This window comes from Anopheles darlingi, chromosome 3, assembly GCF_943734745.1.
Source record: "Anopheles darlingi chromosome 3, idAnoDarlMG_H_01, whole genome shotgun sequence".
Lineage (NCBI taxonomy): Eukaryota > Metazoa > Arthropoda > Insecta > Diptera > Culicidae > Anopheles > Anopheles darlingi.
The window spans coordinates 54,963,057-54,987,800 of NC_064875.1; the positions used below are offsets into that span (position 1 = coordinate 54,963,057).

At 51.5% G+C, this 24,744-nt stretch overlaps 1 protein-coding gene across 5 annotated transcripts in view; it reads right to left on the bottom strand.

Moving 5' to 3' along the window:
- LOC125955004 (thyrotroph embryonic factor) overlaps window positions 1-18,394 on the bottom strand; it is a 48,977-nt gene extending 30,583 nt beyond the window's left edge. Inside the window, exons 1-2 of one of the 5 annotated variants that reach the window (XM_049685800.1) lie at window positions 17,821-18,394; window positions 15,015-16,499 (exon numbers count right to left, since the gene is read on the bottom strand). In XM_049685800.1, coding sequence (XP_049541757.1) covers window positions 15,015-16,017 — 1,003 coding nt within the window. In that variant the 5' untranslated portion in view covers window positions 16,018-16,499; window positions 17,821-18,394. The other 4 variants (XM_049685802.1, XM_049685804.1, XM_049685803.1 and 1 more) reach the window with 4 other exon arrangements.
- Between the last annotated feature and the right edge of the window lie 6,350 nt (window positions 18,395-24,744).

A 24,744-nucleotide genomic window follows, 5' to 3' on the forward strand; every position in this document is an offset into this window, starting at 1 on the left:
AACTTTGCGTTTGCGACACAAAAATGCGAAATGCGAACTGTCAAATTGCGTGTGTCACAGATCATCTTCCTGTTATCCTACGATCGATGAGTCCGATATTATTACGATAAGTTGGTCCCCAAGAAGGAAGAAGCTGAAGTAATCATTATCCGGCACTGGTCTGGTACATTACCGTTGAGATAGGCGTGATGTCTCCACAGCTGCTGCACCTGATACTGTGTGATGGTGTTGTTGTTGTTGTTGTTATTGTTGTTGTTGCTATTATTGCTATTGATGTTACTGTTGCTGTTGTTGAGATTTATGGTGTTGCTGTTGTTATTATTGTTGCCACTGCCCCCGTTGTTGTTGTTGTTGTTGTTGCTGGTGTTCTGGTGTATAGCCTGCAGCAGCTGGGAGGTCGGTGGTAGGTTCTGCGTTCCGCCATGATGGATCGCAGTGAGTCCATTGTTGCCGACACCAGGCGTATTGCTGGTCAGTAGGTTCTGATGTGTCTGCTGCTGTTGCTGTTGCTGTTGATGCTGCTGCTGTTGCTGCTGCTGCTGCTGCTGCTGATGTTGTTGCTGCGGTTGCTGCTGTTGCTGCTGAGGGTTACCACCCATACCCAGTCCACCGACGTTGGTCAGATGCTGCAGATTGTGGACGACCTGCTGCAGCGGCATACCGATCGGGAGAATGCTGGGCGGTGGCATCGGACCCAGCAGCTGACTGTGCACTCCGGAACCATTCCCTAGCCCGTTGTGACCACCAGCGCCACTACCGGTGCCACTGCCACCACCGTTCCCGTTCGGAACATTGGTGAGCATCTGGAGCTGGTGCGGCGATGGTGACGGTGCCGGTGGTCCGATATTCATCGTCGACACCGGCGGCAAGGGTTGGAACTCCATGTTCATCGCTGAAACTGCCTGCATTGCTGGGCGCTTGCTGGAACAATTTCCGCCCTGTTTTGTAGACTCTTCCACAGACCTCAGACAGACAGAGATCTTCTTTTTCGCTTCACTTTCTCACAAATTCTGCACTTTTCGCGGCGGGGGCCAGAAAATGGCTCTCTACTCCTGGTTATTACGATCACCACTACTTGGTAGAATCACAATCTTCTGGGTATTTTTGGGGAGGGGCCCAATCTTCCACGACACCGGCCCTCTTAAGCACTTTTTCGGGGACAGAAGGACACTCGCATATGCTACATCACATCACTCGCGAACGCACGGACACTCTTCCATTGTAGCCATCAGTAGCCAGTAGTATCAGTAGCCAGCAGCAGTGATAATAGCAATAGCCAGCAACAGTAGTAGCAGTAGTAGCAGTAGTAGTAATAGTATTATATGCTCTTCCACTTCGCTTCGCCTAATCACGCCATGTTAAACCATGTGGACACCCGGGGACACCGTGACACTGGCACACACACACACACACACACTCTTTCCTGGGACCTGCGTCTCAGCACTAAAGCACACCGTTTGGTTTTTGGGACTGGCTGCGAAACACGACGACAACGAAACTGGCTGCGAAGAGGTTGGCACAAAGGTGGTCAAGAATGGTGGTGGTGGTCAAAAAGAAGTCGATCGTCGATTGGCCCTATTGGCCCTAATGGAAGTTGGTATTCTCGCGGGAGGGTGTTTAAAGGGTCGTGCCCAGATCGGGACCAGTCGGTACCACGAGTAGCGACATCGGAGGAAGAAGCACTAGCAGGTATAGAGGGACAAGCGCGACACCCTAACTGATGAGGTCCGGAGGGAGGTCGACGTTAGCCCTTCCGAAGTGCCGCTCGAGTGCGCTTTCGAACTGACCGCGCGATCTGAACTGCGCGATGACACTGTAGCGCACTTCGCACACCAACCAACCAACGAACCAGGTAGCCAACCAGCTAGTTCTGGTACTGGAGAAGAGGAAGGTCTCCAGAACGTCACACCCGACGACGACGACGACGAGACAGTGTGATAAGCCAAGTCAAACCGCAGCAACAGCGACAGCGACAGCGCCGATGGTTTACAGTAGAACGCGCGCTTCGTTCTCGGTTCGCGCACTCGCTTGCTACTACTACTGCGCTTAGTGTGCGCGCGCACGCCGCTAGTTAGTGGCCGCCGCTAGTTAGTGTACGGTGGTGTCGATGCAGCGGAACACGCTCACACGCCGGTTATGACCTTGTACGTGCTATGCCATGCGTTGCGCGGTTGCGTCGCGCGTTCTCACCGTACAGCGAGGGCGAGGGCGAGAGTACTAATCAAAAGGGACAGAGTGACAGTGACAGAGACAGAGAGAGAGACAGAGAGAGAGAGAGAGAGCCCGCCCTTCCGTTCTACTGCTGCTGCTGCTGTGCGTCTTCCGTTTCGTTCCGGACGTTCTGAATGCTAATGCCTCTAAACGCTACGCGAACGGGGCGCTCCGCCGGAACAGTCCCCAATCAGCACACATGCCCTAGCGCGCACACACACACACAGACATACACTTTGACGCTGATGCTACACAATAGATTAGTCGGCTAGACCTGACGCTCGTGGATAAGTTGGTTGGACAAACGAACGCAACGCAACGCTATGCAAATCACGAAACTGCGCCCGGATCGTCGAGTCCGCCGATCGATGCGCGAACTATCCGGGGATGCGATTGCCCCACGGGGAGGAAGGGAGCACTAGTACTAGCACTTCGAACTAGTAGTGGCTACTGGACGCCTGTCGCACGAACACCGCTAGAGGCACTTCAAATACTGCAGCACTTCGATCTGTTCAACAGCTCTTTGCTCTTCCCACAGGAGTATCTACTAGATACTAGGTTCTCCTGGACTCCGGACCGACAACACACACAACACGCGATTGGGAACTTGAGTCGACTGACTCCTCGTTTGATATCCCAGGAGAACAGTTCCTGGAGATACTTGTACCGTAGTATTACGATCTGAACTATTTGAACACGTTCTGATAATGAACCTTCTCGTAGGAATCTGGAGTCTTGCACCCCTGGGCACCCTGGGCAAAAAAGGCAAGCGCAGGGCCTTCTTCCACCTCCTCAGTACACCGCCGTACACGCCAAATTGTCGCCCGGGGATTGGGAACCTCAATTCTAACCTTCGCGCACGCCCGCAGGCATCAACAACAGGAATGGGCACGATCCCGAATTTGTGGAAGGATTCGACCCCCCTGTTGGGGAGGTGGGAGGGAGGGTTCCAGGACCACAGTCACCCACACACACGCACACACACACAAGCACGCACTCACGGTGCGGACGCGACGCGAAGGATACGATGGAGCGCGGACCAGCAGCAGCACGATACACGATCGACCTCGGAACGCAGAGTAGTAAACCCAAGCGCGGTCCAACAACCGAGTCATCTGCACAACCGAGGTCTGCCTCCAAAAAACCGGTGGCAGGGGTTAGCTCGCCAGCCAGCCAACCAGCCAACCAGCCAGTTCCGCCTTCTCCTTCGGTGGCGGCATATCGTCCACCAGACCAGCGAGCGAGGCTCCCCCTCTTTCCTCGGTGCTTGTCTCTCTCTCGCTCTCTTTCTCGCTTTCTCTGTAGTAGTAACACTCCTTTCCCTTCCCTTCCCGCGATTCCTCGTCCATCCTTCACGAAACGAAATGGCAAACGAGCGGTCGGTCGTCGTCACACGACCCACCACCACCTCTCCCTTCCCCCTCCCCCCTCTGCTGGGACCCTTGCTTTGCCTTTCGTTTTTCCCTTTTCTTCGCCTTCGCGCCGATCACTTTCACTCTTTCGCTCTGCGAGCGAGCAAACGGATTTTCTGCAACCAAACCTCCTCCTACCCCCCAGCGAGAGCCCGTTGTCATCGTCGATTCCCACCACCACCACCACCAGTACCGATGCGGAAGTAACGCGAACGCACACCGAACCCGATGGGGCCGATCGGTCCGTCGGTTGGTCGGAAATGGAGATGATGCGGGCTTCGCGAGTGAAAGTCGCCATCAACCGGCTAGCCAGCCAGCCAGTCAGCCAGCGTGAGATCGCATTAAAAGGCGCCAAAAGGAGAGAAAGAGAGAGAGAGAGCTCTCTCTCTCTTTCGCTCTGTTTGGTGACGAAGACACAAACCAAACAACACAAAACGCGCGATCGGATCGGCAGAGCACGACCACGATCCGATGCTCGTTGTTGTTGTTGGGGCTTGGGGAGGAACTGAAGGGATTGCCAAAAAGGCTCTTCGGTACCAGCACGAACCGAGACACACACACACACACGCAGGCGTAGCTGGAGTGGGGGATGGAAACACTTTTACTTTCTTTACCGGCGGGGCCGCTTCGTTTCGCTCGCGCTGTTCGTGTTGGGCATGGATCCATGCCCATGGCCCGGAAGTCATCGCTGGCTCGCTGGCGGAATGCTAGCTAGCGGGAAAATTATGCCAGTTAGAGCGAGAGAGAGCGCGCGAGTGAGTGAGAGAGAGAAGCTTGCGCGCGCTCCCCAGTGAGAGAGAGATAGAGAGAGAGAAGAGGAAAAATGGAAACCGACGCGGCAAACAATAGGAAAAGCTGTTACACCGATCGAGGCCCCTCCCCTCTGCCCACTTCGTTTCCATTCCCGTCCCTCCATTCCCTAAAGTGGCTCAGAGTGTACGGTATTACGTGATCCACAAGAAACAATCGGAAGCCACATGGCGTGCAAGGGGAAGGGGGTGTTTTTGGGGGGGAAAGGGGGCCCTGTGAGGGGAATCTACTACCAACTCGACACTAACACCACGTAGGAGTACACAAATACACACGCACGTCGTGCGTCTACTAACATTTGCGAAGAGTTGCTACTACTGACGGCCGGACTTAGATCTGGACATCACAACGAGCAACACACAAAGGCGGGGAGCGGCTAGCTAGCCAGCAGGGTATGTGGGAAAAATCAGCGAAAATTGGCACGCGGAATGGTGCACATTCCACGAACTGCTGTGCGTGTGTGCTGCTGCTAGTGGATGGTACTAAACACGCGGCACTTGGTTCGATGGCGGCTGAAGCGGCACTACTAGCGGCCTGTTCTTCTGTCACTGATACCCCGTCGTCGCCTCCAACGCTCCAACAACAACTGCTACTGCTGCTGCTGCTGGTGCTCCATTCTGGGTAGAAGCGTTGGATGAGCGCACGCGCACACTTGGAAGCAAACCGTTTGAAGTGGGAAAAATCAACCCCAACTGATGGGTGGCTGATGGTGGGCTGGCTGGGAATGCAATGGACATGCGCATGGCCCTCGGGTGGAGCATTCTGGTTTTTTGGGGGGTCTTTTGCGAGATTGGGGATTGGAAGATACGAAGAAGAACCATTCTCGGTGGATTTTGCGATAATCCCGATCGGCTCGGCCCATCGGTAGGTTCCCATTGTGTCCGTTACAACGATACAACAACCATTTGATGGGACAAGCGAAGGAAATTACTGTTTTATGGCGTGCCATTGTATGGTGTGCGAGGGCGCGCGCCAATCGTGGCTTCACCCGAACGGAGGGAATTGATTGCCGGTTCTAGTACATGCCAGTATGGTATGGTACGCCTACTACTCGATAGCTATCGATCACACTATCGCTCGTGTACACACACTAGTGCGCCTTCTAACCGGTCGCGACTAAATATTTGGTTTGGAAAAAAAAGAAGACTGAACTGAAGTGGCATCCGTTGAGAGGTGATGCAGCACAAAAAAAGACCCTTCTAAGGGGTGATCAATGGGTGTGTGTGTGTGAGTGTGTGTCCCCACAACAGGCCGTCGTCCCCCCGGACCCACTGACGGGCCTGATCTCGAAGCTTCGTTCTGTCGGCGATCATCTCATCTCCTTATCTGCATCACCGTGACACCGCCGGGGCGGACACCAGCACCACCATCACCACTACTACACCACGATGCTGATCGTGTGCTGACAAGGGACTTCATTAGCATCCACCACCACCGGCACGAGGGCACCGGAGTGGTACAAAGGGTGCAAATGCAACCCTCAATCAGCGCAAATGTCTGATGAGTCTCTGGAATTCAGGCGCTTATGTCCGGGGACTGGTATTCAAGCCATTTTGTTTTTGGCAAAGACAGCAAGAAGGTGATCGTGAGGGCATTAGGGATGCTAATGGATTTGGCGTTGCATGCTTCCAGGGTTCCAGGTATTTGGGTTCCCGGTACTTATCAATCCATCAGCGCGCTGATCCCCCTCCCGATGGTACGCTCATCGATGAAGCGAATCGTCAGCAGCAGTGGCAGCAGCAGTAGATCGCATGATTACAATTATTCCATCACGTCTGTGTGTCAGTTCCCTTCCTTCCACCTTCTACCGTTGGAAGCACAAGGAGGAGGTGGCGATGGCTGTTTGGATGTTAATAAGATTTCCCTTTTTTGAACTCGGCTCGGCTACGGACCCTTTAAATGGTCTGCTCAGAGGATGAGATGATCCATCCAGCAAGTACTACTCGGTGCTGTAATACAGCACCCTTCCTTCAGTCCAGACTTACTCGTCTTGTCATCGTCATCACGTTATCGGGTACCGCTACTAGCGCGTCGCGCGTCAATGTGTTGGTAGTGCCCCCACCACTGCCATATCCCGATGCCTGGCTGGCTGACTGACTGACTGACTGACTGAGTGACTGACTAAGTGACTGACGCTGCTGCAGCTGATGATGATGGTCGTCGCTGCAAAGCAAAGCAAAACCGCAAATGCATTCGCGCACACACACACACTAACACACGCGTTCGTGTGGTCACAGCAGCTGCAATTAGGTGCGGCGAGCAAGAACTGCACGAGCACACGAGTCGCCCGCGAGTCGTGGCCTGACCTGGAGGGATGTGCGCGTTCTGTGTCTTGGCATCGTTTCAAGATCAAGTTCTAGGGCAGGTTCTAGGTCGCGCGATCGGTCAGCAGCAGCAGCAGCAGCAGCAGCAGCTGTTTGGTGCTATTGACACACAAAACACACACACGAAGAGTTGAGTTAAGACATCGTGACGCCTGCATGGCTGTCGCAATGCAAAGATGAACCACTCAGTGTACATGACGTGCTGGAATGCATTTGCATTATTTGCGCAGAACGAAACGTTGATCAAACGCCATATTGCCGCACGGCACGATGGTACACTATGCCACCGAGCAATTAGTGCGTTGCGTGTGTGTATGTGTGTTCCTGGAGAGCTCCCAATTTTAAAGGCCGCAACTCCCATCACACACATAACCTCAAAACGCTCGATCGATCGATCGATTAAACGCTCGAAACGGATGACGAATTATGGTTTCGTGCGATGAAAGTGTTTTTGCCCTTTTGGCCTCGAACCTCCGGAGCCGGTGACATTCAGACAGTGTGCCCGTGTGCTGAGCATCGGAACATTAATACTTGCCAGCCCACCACCACCACCACCACCGCCAGACGACTGACATTTAGCTCCAGGTCGGTCCTCCAGAATGTGCAACATTGCCGCCAGTTCCGGCGCACCGCTAATGCTTCTCCATCGATCATCTCCATCGGCGTTCGAAATCGAAAGTCGCCGGCGCCGTCGCCGACGCCGTCGCCGGTGCCGGTCCCCCGCTTGGAATGCCCGAAATCGGTTCTTTCGGATTCGCCGGGACTTTACTTTCGGAATTCGACGACTTCGCGGCCATAAGACGTGGGAGGATGAGAGTAGTAGACACGCCATCCCGGTGTGTGTGTGTGCGTGTGTGTGTGTGTGTTGGTGAGATGAAAGTTCCCTTTCCGTTCGCTGGTGCGATGCGATGATCGAAGCTGCGGCGGCGGCGACGGCGCCGTTTGCTCGCCGATCGCTCTGTTGGAGACCATTTCTCTTGTTTCGTGGCCGCTTGTTTCACTTTCATTCGCCCAGCGACCCGAGCGAGCGCGAGCGGTTCTCAGCGCTGGGTTATCTCACCATTTGGGAAAGGGCGCGCGTCCCCTCCCCCTCCCCCCCCCCCCCACCTGGCCTCGTTGTTTAGTCACGATCGGTTTGGCTTTTTGCACTCTCGCCGGTTCTTCGACTTCGCTTTTGGTGTGGCGTCGCACTCTCGCCGAAAGGTTAAGCGCATCCCGTACTCTTGGCATAGACCACGAGAAGGAAACCGAGGAATCGTTGAGTATTCCACGGCTCTCTGGTGTTAATCTACGTTACTCATTAGCTTTTTTTTTGTGGCGCTTCAATCGAAGGGAGGTTCGTCGCTTCCAGAGCGTGCGCTGCTTCTGGTTAATCAACTTTTATGTCCGCCCAAAAAAAACCGTCTAAGAGTGTCCAGATCCTGATGAACCCGGACGGATGGTGTTAATCTCACATTGAAGCGCTCCAAACTAGCAAACGGAATGAAGGGATTACAAGGAACCGCCTGGCCAGCTAATCGACAACCTGCCTTGATTTCAATCTACGTTAAGCACTCAAAGCCCGAGGGGGACTTGATTTGGCTAATCTTTTTCCCCGTGTGCCGTGTGCCAAATCTGGGGGGGGAAGGGGGACGTCCTTGCCTTGGCACCTGTCCTCACCTCCCCGTTAAAATGTTTTCCGGTTTGTACACTCCACCTGCATACAATTCAGTCAGTAGGGCTCGGAGTCGTCGCCGAGCGTGTGGTGCGCGCATTTCCAACATTATCTTCTTCTTCACCTCGCCTCGCGTCCCTTTCCCCCGGGGCACTCGTTACTCCGTCCCCCCGTGTTTTCTTTCCAACGGAAAACCCGAGCACTCTTTGCCCAGCACTTTGCAATAGATACGGCGGCGGCGGCGGCGGCGGCGGGACGTACATCGATGCCATTCCATTAGTTGCGGAGAGGGTGAGGGAAGGGGAGAGGGAAGAGTGGCTTAGGGGTGGTTTTCCAACGCACGGAGGGGTGAAGCCGATGGTTACGGTTACGTAACGGTTTGCGTTTGCGGTGAGTCTGTGTTCGCCTCGCGTCCCGTCCTTCCGGATTCACTCTCACTCCCTCTCTTGCTCTCTCTCTCTTTCTCCTTTCCCCTTGCTCGGTCATTTTGGTTTCGATTTTCAAAACGAAGAAGGGGGTTGGGGGGTGTTAGCGTGGGCCGAAGGGAGGGAAAACTAGGGCCGCAAAAGGCGGTTAGTTGGTGGCTCTAGTTTTTTTTTCTTCTTTCTTCGCTTGCTTACTTGCTTGCTCTCGGCTTCTCGAAACATCTCTTGCTTCTTTCCTCGCCCCCTTCCTCACCATTCCTTTTACCCCCATCTTCCCACTTGCTCTTCGCTTCGACCGAATGGACTCGGCGGGAATACATTTTCCGTATCCGACGCAGTTCCGTGTTGGGCTGTTTTTTTTTTGTTGTTGTTGGTCGTCCATTTCGATGCAGAAGAAGGGAAAGAAGAGGGGGAGAGGAGGGGTGGAAAAACTAAAAAAAATCATAGACACACACACGCACGCACGAACGAACGAGTGTGTATGTTGCCATCATTGAAGTCACTCTCGTGGGTCTCGCACTATACTCGTTGCTGCATCGCATCGGAGGTGGATCAATGAGCACTTTTGATTGATGGTGATACAAATCTGTGCACACGCCTTGTGTGTGTGTGTGTGTGTGTGTTTGCGTGAGCCTTGTATCGACACTAATAGAGCACCATCCCCCCCGCTTCAAGGGAGCGGGATGGCCAGGTGACGTGTTAATCGTATTTGAGGAACAGCAAAAGGGCATCAAATCGTAGCATCTTCGCCTCCGAGTGGGATCAAAAGTGATACAAGATATTCCTTCTACTTCGTTTACTTTGCTGTTTGCGGTTCTTCTTTTGTGCCGGGAGTTAAGAAGCATTCCGTCATTCCCATAAAGGTTCAAACATCATAGATAGGGATGTTCGTTCGTTTGCGTTGTTTGCTGAACTCCAGAACTCGATACCTGAACTCGGCTGGGTTTGCTGGTGGGGCATTCGAAAAGTGGCCAGAGAGGGCAAAAGATGAATCCCGAACTTCTACCGAGTCGAAGTCGAGAAAAATACATTAATCATTCGAAAGCAATCAGCGCGCAGCAATCGAAAAGCTGATACTTCACTCCGAGTCCTGCGCGGGGAGGGCTTCACCGAGCGGACAATCATCCCGAGTGGCCCCGTCCTGAGTCGAGGATGCTGAAGGGATGCCCCGTCGCTGCTAGGGAAAAGGTACAAAAAGGCCTCTCCAAAAACCAGCTCCAACCTCGAAGCCGTTGAAAGAAAGTGAACGTCGTCGTCGTCGTCGGATCTTTTCGCCCCGCAACCAGGCAACCGGCAAGGGCGGTTCCGTGGCTCGAGACACGTGGCCAGCGTGGTCCGGCAACGTGCTCCGTGGTGACCGTTGTGGTTGGACCGTTGGTTTCCTATCCAACGGTGGGGAGAGGTTGGTTCTTCGACACGTGGACTCCACTCCACTCGATGGATGCTGCTGGTCATCCCGGGATCGGAAACGTCTCTCTTTCTCGCTCTCTAATGACGGAGGCGGGTTTCCTCCCACCCCTCACGAAATGAGTGAACCAAAAGGGTTAACCACAAAGTGACCTCTTCTCGCTTCGCTTCGATCCGCCGAGATGCAAATGACCGACGGAAACGGAATGGCCAGCCCGTGGAGGTGGTCAATTAAAGGCCAGGGGAGCCTGGTCCGGGTCCCGGTCCAACCGAAGATGCGCATCCGCCAATGACCAATGCTGCTGCTGCTCCTTCTCATTTGCCAGCGCTCACGATTAAATGGGAAAATCGTGTTCGATGACCTGAGGTCTGAGACTCCGTGGCCGTCAAGTCACCGAAGGCACTGGCCTGCTTGACCTCTCTCTCTTTCTCTCTGCCCGTGCTCATCGAACTCCGGTGGCCTCTTGGAAGGCAAATTCCAAATTCCACGGCACGGGAAACGCAGCAGCCATCTTTGGAGGCGAAGGCCGGTGGCGATGGAGCGGAAATCATCATTTCCTTCACGGTTTTCGGAAGGTGAGTGACCGATCATCGATTCCATCGGCGAGTCCACGAGATCGCGCGCGAGAAAGAGAGAGAGATGGGCGCGTGTGGCGTGGAAAACGCAGAAGAAAAAGCGGAAAAACGAAAAGAGCAAGAAGAATGGAACCGAAACCACGTCTTTCGTAATGAGTTTTCCATCGGTCGCGAACGCGCTGGAAAAGCCCCGCCCAACCAACCAACCAACCAACCAACCGGGCCCCAAAATCATTCCAAACCGAAAAAAAAACAACCGCCCAAAAATGAAATGACAGCATCGGCAGCGGCCACCGTCGTCGTCGACGTCGTCGGCGGCGGCGATCGCGTCGTAACATGATTTAAGCATTTCGGTTTCGGAACGGAGAAATGGCAGAAAGGCGTGGAGGGGCGAGTGGAAAATGGCGAGAAAAGATTGGAAAAGACGGTAATAAGTCAATTAAAAGCTCTTCATCGCTCGATCGCCGGAACCGTTGAGCACAGAGCTTGCTGCTGCTGCTATAGCACTTCCTTCTTCCTTTCTTTCCATTCTCTTCTGCCTCATACCCACCCCTGCTGGCCTGGCGGCCACAACCGCCACAACCGAGCCTACGCACCCGAAGAAGCAATAAGCTGGTCGGACTGATCGGACCGACTGATGGGCCGCTGGGCGCAACGGTTGTTGTTCGCGCAGATTTAATGTGCATCGAATGAACGACGTAGTGTGCCTTCCACCACCAGTAACCTTTTCTTGCGGCCCATCATCAGGTAGCGACCAGTCCGGCCAGTCCCCGTCCGTTTGTTGGTGTTGGCGACGATCGACGCGACGAACGCCGAAAGAGAAAATCACCGAAAATGTAATCGAGGGGCAAGAGAGGGAAGCTAGTGGTGGACCGGTGGGCCGAAAATTTCACTTTTACAAAATGAAATCGAAAGTTGGACTGACTGGTTGGCTGGCCGGTTGGTTGGTTGGTTGGTTCGCTAGCTTCGCAGACCGACGATCGGTTTGGTTTTGCGGCAGGCGGCGGAAGTGTGATGGAGTCGTGGTCGTCAAGTTCCATCTGGGGGAGTTTAGGAGGGGCCCCGAGACAGACGAAACGCGATTGAGCGAGATGCGTGGCACGTGGCAATGCGGTAATGCGGCCACCGGTCGTTTGATTAGTCCGCCATCGTCATGCACGCAGATCATAAAAGTGTTGCTCGTGGCGGAGTAATGGGTTTTGGGGGAGGGAGGGGGAATTGAGGACACTCATGGAATACACCGGATTGGCAAACAACGGCGCCGTCGTCGTCGATGGACTCGTACACGTTTGGCATACTTTTTATCGGGATTAGGGCATTGCTGCATCAGTCATCAGAAGTGTTGTCTGTTTTGATGTTTGGAACTTCGTTCCCGGTTAGTGGTTGCCCCGGGGGAGGGGGGTCCAAATCGGATTTTCGATGCATTACAGATTCAATTGCAGCTTCCGTAAGTAATGTTGTAGCATAGCATAAAATACTCCGCACAACATAACAAACACTTTGATCTTTAGTGTAGCAACTTCAGTATTGATCGACCGCACCAGGCGAGGAATCGAAACCAGGAAGCGATGGGCACCGAGGCGTCATTTTCTCGCCTCCGGACTCCGGCCACCCACCATGGAATGGAAAATCCACCTCCAACCCCCCCCCCCCCCTTTTTCCCCTTCCCTGCCCTTGGCATCGGATGATTATTTTCCCTCCGTTAATTGGATTATCATCGGCATTGACCGGAGGAGAACCGAGCCTGTTGCCTGGTCGAGCGTGTGTGTGTGTGTGTGTGTGTGTGCGTGGGTGTGTGGTTTGACTTGGCTTCTGCCGCTGTCCATTCTCCACTCGTTTCATTGTTTGCTAAAGTCTGTTCGCCAATTGGCTTAAGAGCCATAGCCATGGCCATCCTCACGTGGCCTGCGGTGTCCCAGGCGCATTAGCCCCACCGGGGGCCTCACAGGACCACCAACCACCCTCCCTCCCCTTAGAGATATCGATTGTTGTTGTTTTCTTTGCTCCTCGCTCTATGCTGTTGAGAAATAATGAGTCCACAAACAGGAAGTGTGGTTCGTGGGGCGTTCGAGCATTCGAATACTGACTACGAGCGTGACATTTCGATGCACCTTTCGGGGAGGGGACTGGTGCGTCAGATGGAAATAGTACTTTGATGCTTCCCTTTCCGACCTATTTCTACCGTGAGCTGGAGTCCTGTTTAGGTTTAATCCGATAATATGCTTGCAGCTGATGAGCTGCTTCCCTCTTTCAAGGACCATTTTATGGGAAAGTTTGGTTTTAATGTCGCGATTTCTAATAATTGATTAATTGATTGCTGTTATCAATTGTTTTCTAGAACGTTTCTTGTACGTTTTTCCTTCAAATTTGACGACACTTCAGACTCAACGTCATTCAGATTCTCTATCTAAATTATTCAAACAATCAGAGTCTGTTCCATCGACAATCCTTCGCAAGCGCTGAAGATACTCAGCGTGCTCTTCTCTGGCATGTTTGTTTGGGTTCGGTGGAATTCAACCGTGTAAACAGCGGCACTGTAGCCGTCGGCTAGTGCAATTTTCTTCTGTTGAAAACAATTGCCCCAAAGTGCATCCGTCTAGCTTCTTGGCCGCTTGGAGCAAGAGGCATGAGGTCGTGTCCACAACAGCTCCGTCGTCAATCGTCGTGGGGGCTGTAGATTAGCATATTTATACATTTTCATATTTGCCTCGATTTTATGGCCAACGATGACTGCCGGCCCCCGACGGAGTGTGCATGTTTTTCTCTTCTCTGTTGTGTGTTTGTGTGTGTGATAGCATAATCTCAAGAGAGTTGGCCACGCTACTGCCATTAGTTGAATTCAATTCATCTGCGCAAGATGGGGGGAAGGTGTTAAAATAAAAATGATTTATTCTCCTCCATCCGTAAGGATATTCTGTGGTCTGGTCTGGAGCGAGCAACAATCTAAGGTATAGAAGGTGTACAATAAGAGAACTTTTAAGAACGACTAACAGCATCCAATGGTGAGATGTACATTTTATATCAAGTTTAGTATAGTTTATCCATTAATATAATTGCTGGCTTTGTGAAGAAATGCTACACAACTTCAGTAGATCACTGTTGATGAACCATTCCGATGCAGTACTGAGTACGAAGCCTTCAATTCAAAAGTAACGTACAACCATTGTTTGATCAATGATGTACTTGAAGCGTTTTAGTGTTTGTTTTGCAAACCTTTTGAAGTGTCTTTCGCGATAATATCCAAACGAACCGATACATCAAATAGAACGGTTGGTCGTTGTAAATGGACGCCTAGTGAGAACCGTCCCAGATTATGCACTCATAAATCATTGTGCTCCAAATCGATTAACTAAATTAAAGAATTATTAATCAATTTTTCGATTTTCCCCCACCAAGTCCACATATTAGGACGAAAGACGATTAGCTCCCTCTGGCATTTCTCGCCAAGACCCTCGAAATCACTCCATATATTAATTCAATTACAATTCCCCAGTTGATAGTAAAATCGGTGCGCACACGATGAGTCCCACATTCCATCCTACAGAAACGGTCATCGAAAAGGGAACAACGGACCAGCATTCCCTGCGGGATCGCATGTTCGCCTCGCCGTCGGTGAAAATCGAAGCCGAAACCATCGGGGGCTTCCTTGATCGAAGCGAATGAAAAACGGGCTCCGGATGGCTTTGCGTGGGGGCCAGCTTGATTCGCTAGATTGCCGAGCACAGTGCGTGACTGCCTCATTAGCATTGCTTTGTGAACTACTTTCGCGCGCCGGACCATAATCCCTCCGCGCGGATTGCAGCCGCTCGCGATTGGTGCAGCAGACCAGCTCAATTAACAAATGGCCACGGTATGCAGGTTCGCGATGTCTTTGGATGCTCGCTTTTAGTGTACTCGAGCGACCATCAGGTTGATAACATGTTCTTCAAGATAAGCATCAACGAGAAGACCTGTGTCTGGACCTTTAAAGGATCTAAACATGTCTCTTAGTTTATATAAAACATAATTTCCCCCCTATTTAAATCAGAAATAACATGAAATCCCGATCAAAAACGTTGCGAACGGCATCTGATTGAAAGCGTTACGCTGCGTTACTATTCTTTGCGCCGCTCAATTGCTCGGAGCAAGTCACTGGAAACGCGGCACGCGCGATCGGGAACACGATGTTCTGGAGAGCTTAGATTACACGACTGACCTTGATAGTAAAACCGCTTGCCAAGCTGGCCAGCTGCCGCGGCCGCTGCAACTGCCGCCGCCGTTAAACCGCTCGTCGAATTGTGTTGCGCAGGATGTGGATGTTGCTGTTGCTGCTGCTGCTGCTGCTGCTGCTGCTGCTGTTGTTGTGATTGAGCCATAGACTGTTGATGTGCCTGTTGTTGCTGTTGCTGCTGTTGCTGCTGCTGTTGCATATTTTGGTGCAGCAACTGCTGTTGCGATGGTCCATGATGCTGCGACGGTCCCGGAAGTACATGCTGAGAGTGCTGCTGCGTGTGTTGTCCATGTTGGTGCTGGTGTTGCTGCTGCTGTTGCTGCTGTTGCTGCTGTTGTTGCGCCCCGTTATGCTGTGACTGGTTACTAGCAGCAGCTGCTGCAGCCGCAATGGCAATATTGTATGAGTTCTCGTTGTACAGCCGCTGGTAACCCGGGAAGGACCATCCATTGCCGCCTGTCAGTGAACCGGAACGGTTCGAGCCGGTTCCGGTGGCGGCCGATGAAGCGTTACCTCCTCCCGTTGCACCTACGGAGGATCCGTTGTTGTTGCTGTTGTTGTTGTTGTTGTTGTTGGGTGTGCTGCTAGATGCTGGGTTGTGAGGTGCGATGTGGTTCTGGAGCTGCTGAGCCCAGGGATTCGTACGTCCGGCCGCATCTCCCGCATGATGTTGTTGCGCAGATTGCAAATGTTGTTGTTGCTGCTGTTGCTGCTGCTGTTGTTGTGTCGAATGATGTGACCGATTCGTACCCGAGGACTGCTCATGATGGCCACCGTTCTGTTGCGATATCTGATGCAACTCCATGTCGGTGTCACAATCCGAGTTGGAGACTGCGACCTGCGCCAACTCTTCGTCGGTCAACGAACCATTCCGGGGGTTACCGCCCTCTTCCGAGGACATCTGATAGTAACCGTTCATGGTAGCGGCCCCAGGTCCTGCCGTAGGCTCTCCGTAATATCCAGCGCCACAGTCGGTCTCCGTTCCCATCGTTATCGACGGAGATCGCCGATCACTTGCTTTGCGCTCTTCTTATCCGCGTATCAAGCGATCTCACTATTCAATCCCAGCTCAATTAGCTCGATGCGCAGACAGTCTACTCCCGGTTTCGATTCCCCTCAGCTGTCTCCGGTCCTTCTGTTCAAATGTCCTGTTTCTAAACCCGGCGGTCCGCGCTTAACGATTCACGGGGCTCAGTATCGGTTCGTGGAACCACACTAGCTGCAACAAACAAGACTGTTGCCGAACGAATGTCAATTGGTGGGTTGCACTCATTTTGTCGTCCCAGGGCTCACAGCCAGGCTTCCGGCGTGTAGCTTATCGATGGCGCTCTTTGAATCGAATCTTTTTGAACCGGAACTCAGTAGTTTCTTCGATGGCGATGGCGAGACCGATTTGTGAACTCGAACTTGAAACACTTTTTGACAGCAAACGTACTCGCTGGTTCTCTCGAAATGTTCACTAAACTGGCACTAGTTAAACAGGTGGTACACAATTGAAATTAGTTTTGTGATTTCGATCCGCCATGATCGAGTCGCCATGTTCCAACGGATAAATGCGTGATCATCATCGTTATCATCATCGTCATCGTCATTCGATAAGAACACTTTCATCCGCACCGGCACCAAACGCACTGCAAATGTATGGAGCAAACAGAAGCAGAAGGGCGAATACGAACAAACATATCGTGCATAGAACGGGAACGCTATGCTACGATAGAATGTTTCTCATAAAAAAAAAACGGGGAAAACTAAACAAAATACTAGAACACAAAAAGGGAACTAACACTTCAAAGAAGAAAAAAAACGTTGCTCATCCTCAACTGATCCAATCCAGAAATTTAAACATTCAAACCGATTCGATCCTGAATCCACAAACACACACACACACACACACACACTCACACACACCTGTTGATGACCGCTAACGGGGTATAGAACGCCCCTTTACCGAGCAAGAACCCCTAGCAAGCGGTTTATCATCAAGATTCGCTTATCGCACAGAGAAGAAAACCGAACCACACCAGACAAGCGCCACCGGATATCCGGCCACAAAAAGCGCGTGCTTTTTCTCCCCACGAAAAAAGGATAACCGTCAGCGAACGCCTCCGAAACGGAACTGGCACCAGGCGCGGCGATCACCGTTGGAGCATGCACCCACCTGGGCCTGGAGCCCCCTCGTGTGTGCATGTGGGCGAATCGCTCGGGAGGCCCCTGTCTGGGTAATGGGAGGGCGGGGCAGGCTTTTCCACAGTCATCGTCGCCGTCGTCACGAGCACGTTTCCCGCTGGTACGTTGCCAGGATATGCAGGATGCAAAAGGGGAGGGGGGGGGGGAGCGGGAACGACGAGCAAATCCCCCCCTCGAATCCGTGGCGATCATGCAGTTGAGCATGTGAGCTGCTCCTGGCCACAATAAGGCACAAGCACACACACACACACACACACGCACACACACGCACACACACACACACACGCACGCACACACTTTTCACATTACAACCGACGAGCGTCAGTGCCGCGTGCCAAGGCGCCGAAGCGGAGCCATTCCTCGGCCCTTTGGAAATAGTATTCCTTGGGCTTCCTTCCTTCGACAGGGGGCGGACAGGACACTTGCGCGAGACGGTGGTAGTGCCCGCGTGCGAGCGAGAGGCAAGAGGACGATAGGACACCTGCACACGACACGACACGACACGACACGACCGACGGTCTGGTCTGTGTCACTAGCACAGGTACACAAATCGGATAGCCGGACCACCACCACCACCACCACCACCAGAAGCATGAAAACCAACCCTTATAGGAGGCAGCGGCTAAGATCGCGCTCGATGCAAATCAAACCGAACCGAACGAACTTCCAAGCTTCACTTCCTAACCCAACGCGCCGACCGATTGTTGAAGTGCTGGCCACCGACAACGACAACGACGATGACGACGACGACTACTAGCGACTAGAATGCCAGAACGAGAGAGAGCGAGCAGTGCGTGTAAGTGAGTGAGCGAGCGAGGAGCAGATGATGGGTCACGTTAGTCAGACTTCTCCAATTCTCGACTCGACGTTCGAGGGGAGCTCGTTCCTTTTTTCACCAGCTACCAGCCGTCTCCATCGGGCGCTCGCTCGCTCGTTCGTTCGCTCGGTCGGGCTGTCGGTCGTTCAGTCGGTCGTGTCACGTGGACCGCTAGACACGATCTCTATCATCCCCCTTGGCTGGTGCTGGTGGTGGTGGTGGTGGTGGTGGACGATTGTATTATGAATCGCAAAATAAATATATATGCGAAATGCACGTGGCACTCCATGTTTTCCTCCTACCACCGAGCCACCCACTTAGTGGAAGCGTCGAGCCGGCATTTGCTCGCTAGAACCCGGGGCGGTCCACCCCCTCCCCTTCCCTTCCCTCCTCCTCCTCGTCGCCCTGCCGCATGCCGCGGCCGCCGGTTCGTTTATATTCATTTTTCCTTTTATTTTTGTTTCGCTAAACTCACCCACCTCCTGTCATTCCCATCCAATGGGGTGGTGGTGGGTGGAGGTGATGGGTGGAAGGGGGTGTTAGATTTGGAATACTTTGCGCGCGCGTTTAGCTCAAACGCGCTCGCTGCAACGTGCCTTCTTTAAATCACTTTTCATCCCCTTCCAGGCGGGCGTTGTATCGAGATGCGAGGGTGGGTGGTAAGGGTGGAAACCACATACACTGCCACACACACACACAAGCGAGGGGGGGGGGGAGGATGGCATTTACTGTGGAAAGTAGCTGGCAGTGCGCGGAGCACAGCATTAGAGCCATCGACGGTGATTAAACAGGATGCAAACCCTTTCCAGCATCAATTCGTCAACCCCTCGATGACGCTCGTTCGAATGACAGGGGGTGTAGAAGGCGACCTGCGAATCCTTGCCTTCATGTGGCGTAGCATAAGCTGGCAGATGAAGAAGGATTTGTGAAGTGAAGACGTCTATTTGGTTGCACAGAAAATAGTGAACCTTCTCTGTTTCATATTAGATGCAGCATTAGAAACAACATTAGCACCCTGTTGGCACTTCATTTCAGGGCGAGAACCGTCTAGCGACGAGTGACAAGAATTGCTTCTAGTTGCTTTCTACCCGTGTCGCGGTTACAATTAAGCATAACAATCGGGGGAGAAAAGTTTGAAGAATGACTGCCCGTTTGACACCGGGAATTGTTTAATTAAACGCGGCTCCAAGGGAACACATCTTCTCGTCTCTTTCGATGAAGATGTGTTTGTCGTGACACTGATACAACCGTGCGCTCACCACAGTAATGCATTGCGTTGCAATTGTTGCTTGACATAAGTGTTAGTTGTTAGGAATGGGATTAAAATTCCTCAACAGGAAGGAAAGACGCAAGATAGTGACAGTGAAATGGTTTTCGTTATTTAAAATTAAAACACGCACAGCACACAACAGCAGTTCTGCTGATTACTCACGAGATACGAGAGAACGAACACTGCAAACGCACAAACGCACGCACTTCCATTTCACAAAGTTGAGCCTTACCTGGAAAATGGGTGGAAAAGAAAAGAAAGAAAAACCAAAAAAACGGAATTCATGAGATTCAATGGCCATAACAGGAAAGGAAATTAACAAAACAAAGTGCAAAGAGATTTTAATAAATTATGATGTTTGGAATAGTATAATGGAAGAAGCTTTCGAAGCGATGCTTTCTCCAGTGGCATACAGTTGAGGGTGTCGTAGACATGGACATGGCCGCTGATCATCTGCTGAGCACGCAGCGTCACGTTAGTGAGGGACTCGCATGACCGGCAACGTGCGCGCTGCTCATTCACAAACAATAATTTCGGGCCCCCTGTCCCCCACTTCTTTGACGGTTTTGTCGGCCACGACCAGCAGATGAATTTAATCTACCCTTCTCACCCTCCCACCCTCCGTGCTGGGGGTGGTGGTGCGTTCGTTGCACGCTGCCCGGTTACCATCGTTACCATTTTGCTCTGAAATTCAAATCCGCACGTTCCGTTGGCGAATGTTTGAGCGACAGAAACGTTGACGGCGGCGACGACGACGACAGGGAGACTCCTACCAGGCACACTGTCGTGGTGCGTTGGCCTTATAATCACCGACGACGACTCGGCTTGACTTGGAGTTGGAATTGGATGGAATATTCTAAAATTATCATCCAGCGCAACACGACAAACGACGACAACATCAATCGAGCGATAATGTTCCGACTCTCCGGTTCCGTTAATCACAGACGCGAACGGGAACGGGAACTGTTTTTGTTTTTGTTTACCATCCCTCTGGCCCATGATGCCACCCCATGCCGCGGCGGCCATCAATTGGCTCACGGAAAGGGCACACCACCTACTGTCGCACACACACACACAGACACTTCCCCCGTACATTCAACAGATCGAATCGCGCGGAATCTCCGGACAGGACAAAACGACTACGGGGATGACGACGGGCGGTGGTTATGATGAGCCGTCGATCCCGGCTCCCAAGCCGGTTGTCACGTTTTACGAACACGTGCTGCACCGCGGTCGCGAACTTGTTTCCCATTCCTCCCCGGGCTTTGAAAATGTTTAAAATATTTTTGATGAAATAAAAGTACAGGAATTTATGGGTAAGTTGAATTCCAATACCGGGAAGTGGCGTTATTAGCTTAATGAGCAAGTTTTGCCATTTTACCATTTGAAAGTAGGCAGCCTTCGTTCGTTTTTAGGATTGTCTTATATTCGTCCTGAACAAGAACACAATATATCATGTACATTTAACAGAAAATGTAATAGAGGAGAATCCGGGGCTTATTTATCGAGAGATTTTTGTATGCTGCAGCATAGGCAAACAGCACTAACAAGGACCTTAAGGACCTTACTATTTGAAGGTCTTTAGTGAGGGAATAAGACGATCATATCGACTAGATTTCGGTCAAAAACGAGTATTTTTTAGATTGGAGAATGGACTCGTATACCGGATAGTCGACTCCGCTACAGTTACCAGTATCATTTTTAGTTAAATGATTTTTATAAACCAGCTTTTAGTTATGATTTTTTATTCACGTTATTGAGTATTGACTATTTATTGACGCGCATATTGATGCGCGACAAAAACATATTGCGTGATAAAAAAAACGCTTTAAACAGCCGATTTAAACTAACATCTTCACATACTCATTGCCTAGAGGGCGTTAGTGTTTTGCCGCAAGAGAGCGTTAGCGTCGCGCAGTACAGCGCCCTCTAGGCAGTGAGTACGTGACATTTTTTGTTTGAATCCGCCGTTTCAAGCGTTTTATTGTCGCACAAGAAATGGGGAAAAAATAATAAAGGCAGATTATAAAAGGCTTAGAACTATTATTTTTCTACTCAAACTGTTCTAAATAAACTATCAAGGACTATTTTCTATCAAACTATAACTTTTGTGGCTCAAGATTAGTAGAAGAAACATAACACGGTCATAGAATCAATCGCAGCAAAGCATCGTTGATAAGGATCAACATCTTATCCAGATACAAGTTGCGTGCCAAGTCTCAGCGAAAAGAAAAAGGATCATCCTAATCCAACCACTCTACATGTTGGGAGAAAATCCAGAGAGCCACGATAAAATTCCACAACAACGTACACAACTATGTATTTTATCGGCTACCGAGGAGCAAGAGTCAAATGGTCTTCCTCTGTAACATTTTCCATTTTCTAAATCCATCAATCCCACACGGAAAACGACATGGTCTTGTGGTTCCCCGCAGCAGAAAGCACGTGATAGGTATTCGCGAGTGCGCTCGTATGTGCACGTTTAGTACCTCCCGGGGGGAGAGCGGATGCTTTAGCCAGCACGTGATTCATGTCATCCACCCTTCAGGGAAGCATTGAGCATTATTCCTCTGTGCATCCCAATTCCTGGCATCCTTGTTTGAGTGATGACGCTGAGTAAGTAACTTAGTTTTGCATTTCTTTGTCCTCCGAATGAGCAAAGGACCTCCAGTCAGGGATGTTTTTGCAGTCCCTCGTTGATTTAGGTACAACAAAATGGCTCCCTGGATGAGATCTTATTACTTTTCGTTATGAGGGCTAGGGCATTCTTCTGGCTACTCCCCTGGAGCGAACGGACGGACGGTCGGACGGACGAAAACTTATGCCGGTCATCTTGAAACTTTCGTCAAAGCGACACAACGAGCCTCTCGACGGCAGGACGGCGCATAGCACACAAACAAAAACGGCTGATCCGTTTCACCTCAACTCCCATAGGAGTTATGAAGAGTTTCCATAGCGCCGCCACTTACTGCGTACTTCTTTTACATTTATGCTCGGCACCGTCGCAACGCAGGGAAAAAAGGAACTTCTATAGAGTGATTTGCGTTGGCCTGGAAATCCACAAGGTCTGAGGGCTTTCATCGACGTGAGCCTGTTGTGTATTGTATCTTTGTATCGTGTCCTGGCACTTAAAGAGCTGACGGTGGAAGTATGCCCCCCGGACTTTAAATGTAGAATACTTTAAGAAAAGCTTAGGAAACCCAGCATTACTCACTTCATGTTGCTCCGGTTCAAAGATAGCTTTATGCGGCTCTGTTACCAGCATTATCGACTGTCGGGTCTGGTATCAGAGGAGCGGGAACCGGCTGATAAGGCCGGGCCACACCTTAACCAAACGTATGATTTATGACATAAACCAACATGTCGTGCAAAAGAATGAAAAAGGAAATTTGCAATCTTATCCAGGTGAGCAAGTCATCGCCTGGATGAAGAAGCGCACGAAACGCACCCGCTTGCATTTGACGCACCGGCCAGGCCAGGCCGGTTCGCTTTGTTTAGTCGAATCATTTCCGGATGATATCGATTTTCGCGAAATTTGCAATGTCCCAAACAACCCCGGTTACCTCGGTAGAGAGCCGTGTTAAACCAAAAATAATAAAAGAAAAATGTCGCGGAATGTTGAGTAGATAAAGGTGAGCTGCAACATGCCGGCCACTGATTTCCGCGATTTGATTGATTTCAAGCAGCGCAACCGACAAACTAGAGCTCGACGCTTCGGGTTTCATTCTTGCTCTCTTATCACACCGATTGCGTCTTGCGGTACTCGCGTCGCCACCTTCACACGGCCAGCTGTACCGATGGCCCAAAACGCAAAGGTCCAAATATGGGATCGTTGTCTAATCGCAGCCTTGTCCCCGGGAACTGATGTACGCTTGGAGCAGTTTTGCGTCATCCTTGAGCATCTAACGCGGGAGTATATGTGATCATGACCTCGGCGCCTTCGGGAACCAATGTGTTCCCTCCCCCCAAGGTCCCGTCATCCGATGCCCGAAATTATCGCACGAACGGCGATAAGAGTGTTGATATGCTCGTATGTTCCAGGCATCTAGGCTGGCCCAGGAAGAACCCTGGCTGGCGGCTGGAGTTTAGCGTAGGCAAAGTTCACGTGATACTCGAGCCACTGGCTCACTGGATGCTCTCAATGTCATGAAAATGCTCACTCACGCCAGTGCTGTATGCCGTGTTGGCGTGCTCTCGACTCTACATCTCTCGGACATCCGCTAATCACTTTGCTAATACAGCAAGCGAAGAAAAAAAACCGGGAATAACAACCCAACACCGGCCTAGACGGGACCGGACGGACGGACAAATGTCTCTGCCTCAGCATCGTATGATGACGAAACGGGTGTAGGGGGGTGTCAGTTGAGACGTCAAAATGTCGAGCCTCCAGCGGGTCCGAGGACGGCCGCTTAGCAACTTCACTGAACTGCTGTGCTTCGATCTACGGAGCGCTGCTCGTTACCAAGCCATCCGTTAGGCCAATCGATGGCGGGAAGCGAGTGATTAGGATAGGCGAACACCGTATTTCACACCATCGTGTCAGTCAGGCAGCGAAAGGCAGAAATGATTCGTCATTGCGTTGTTTGTGGAGAGAATCAAGGGGAACACGCGTAAGGAGCCTAGTCGGTAGTCGAGCCGGCCCAAGGTGAGCTTCGGTGTGCTCGCGGGTGATAAAAATGTGCGCAAAGAGCACCTGAAATTGGATCGCCAAACAAGCGGGACGCGGGGATCTAATCTACCCGGTTATAACCGATTCCTGGTGATAACCTGCTATGTGGTCCTGCATTCGGTTGCGAATTAGTAACAGTGCAGGTTTTGCCGCCTAATTGCATCTGCTTTGGGTAGTACGATACCACTGATACTACCCTTGAACAACAGATGACAGACAGACGGGAAATGTCAAAACAAAACGGTTCTCACGGCGGAACTGGCGGAGTTGTTCCGTGGTTTTTGCTAGTGCGCATGAGCATCCACAAGAAGGATCTCACTCTCAGCCCTTTTCTCCCGCGCTCGGTGTCCGTGTGTGTGGCCACTTGACTCTTGTTATATACAATAAACAAGATGCGTGTGTATTTGTCCTGGTAGTGTAGTCCTCTTGAGAGCTTTCCGAGAAGAGAGTCATCGCAGCTTAGTAGTCCTTCTTCTCATGCGCTTTCTCTCGCCGTCGTGCTTCCGTACCATCCATACCATGCTGGATTTGTTTGCGTGGGAGTTAAGCAACATAAACATTGCTCACCCTGCTCTACCACCCATACAGCCACTCGATGAGCAGTACAAGTTCAGCTACTAACACTACAACAGAATATTGGGGATATAACCCACTATCCACTACAAAGTATTCAGCAAGTCGGAGGCCAGGCCAGAGAGACGGGTGTGCAGGAGGAAACAGAACGAAACTTTTCCCATCAATCGATGTTTTTTTTTGTGGTCCTCCCTACCCT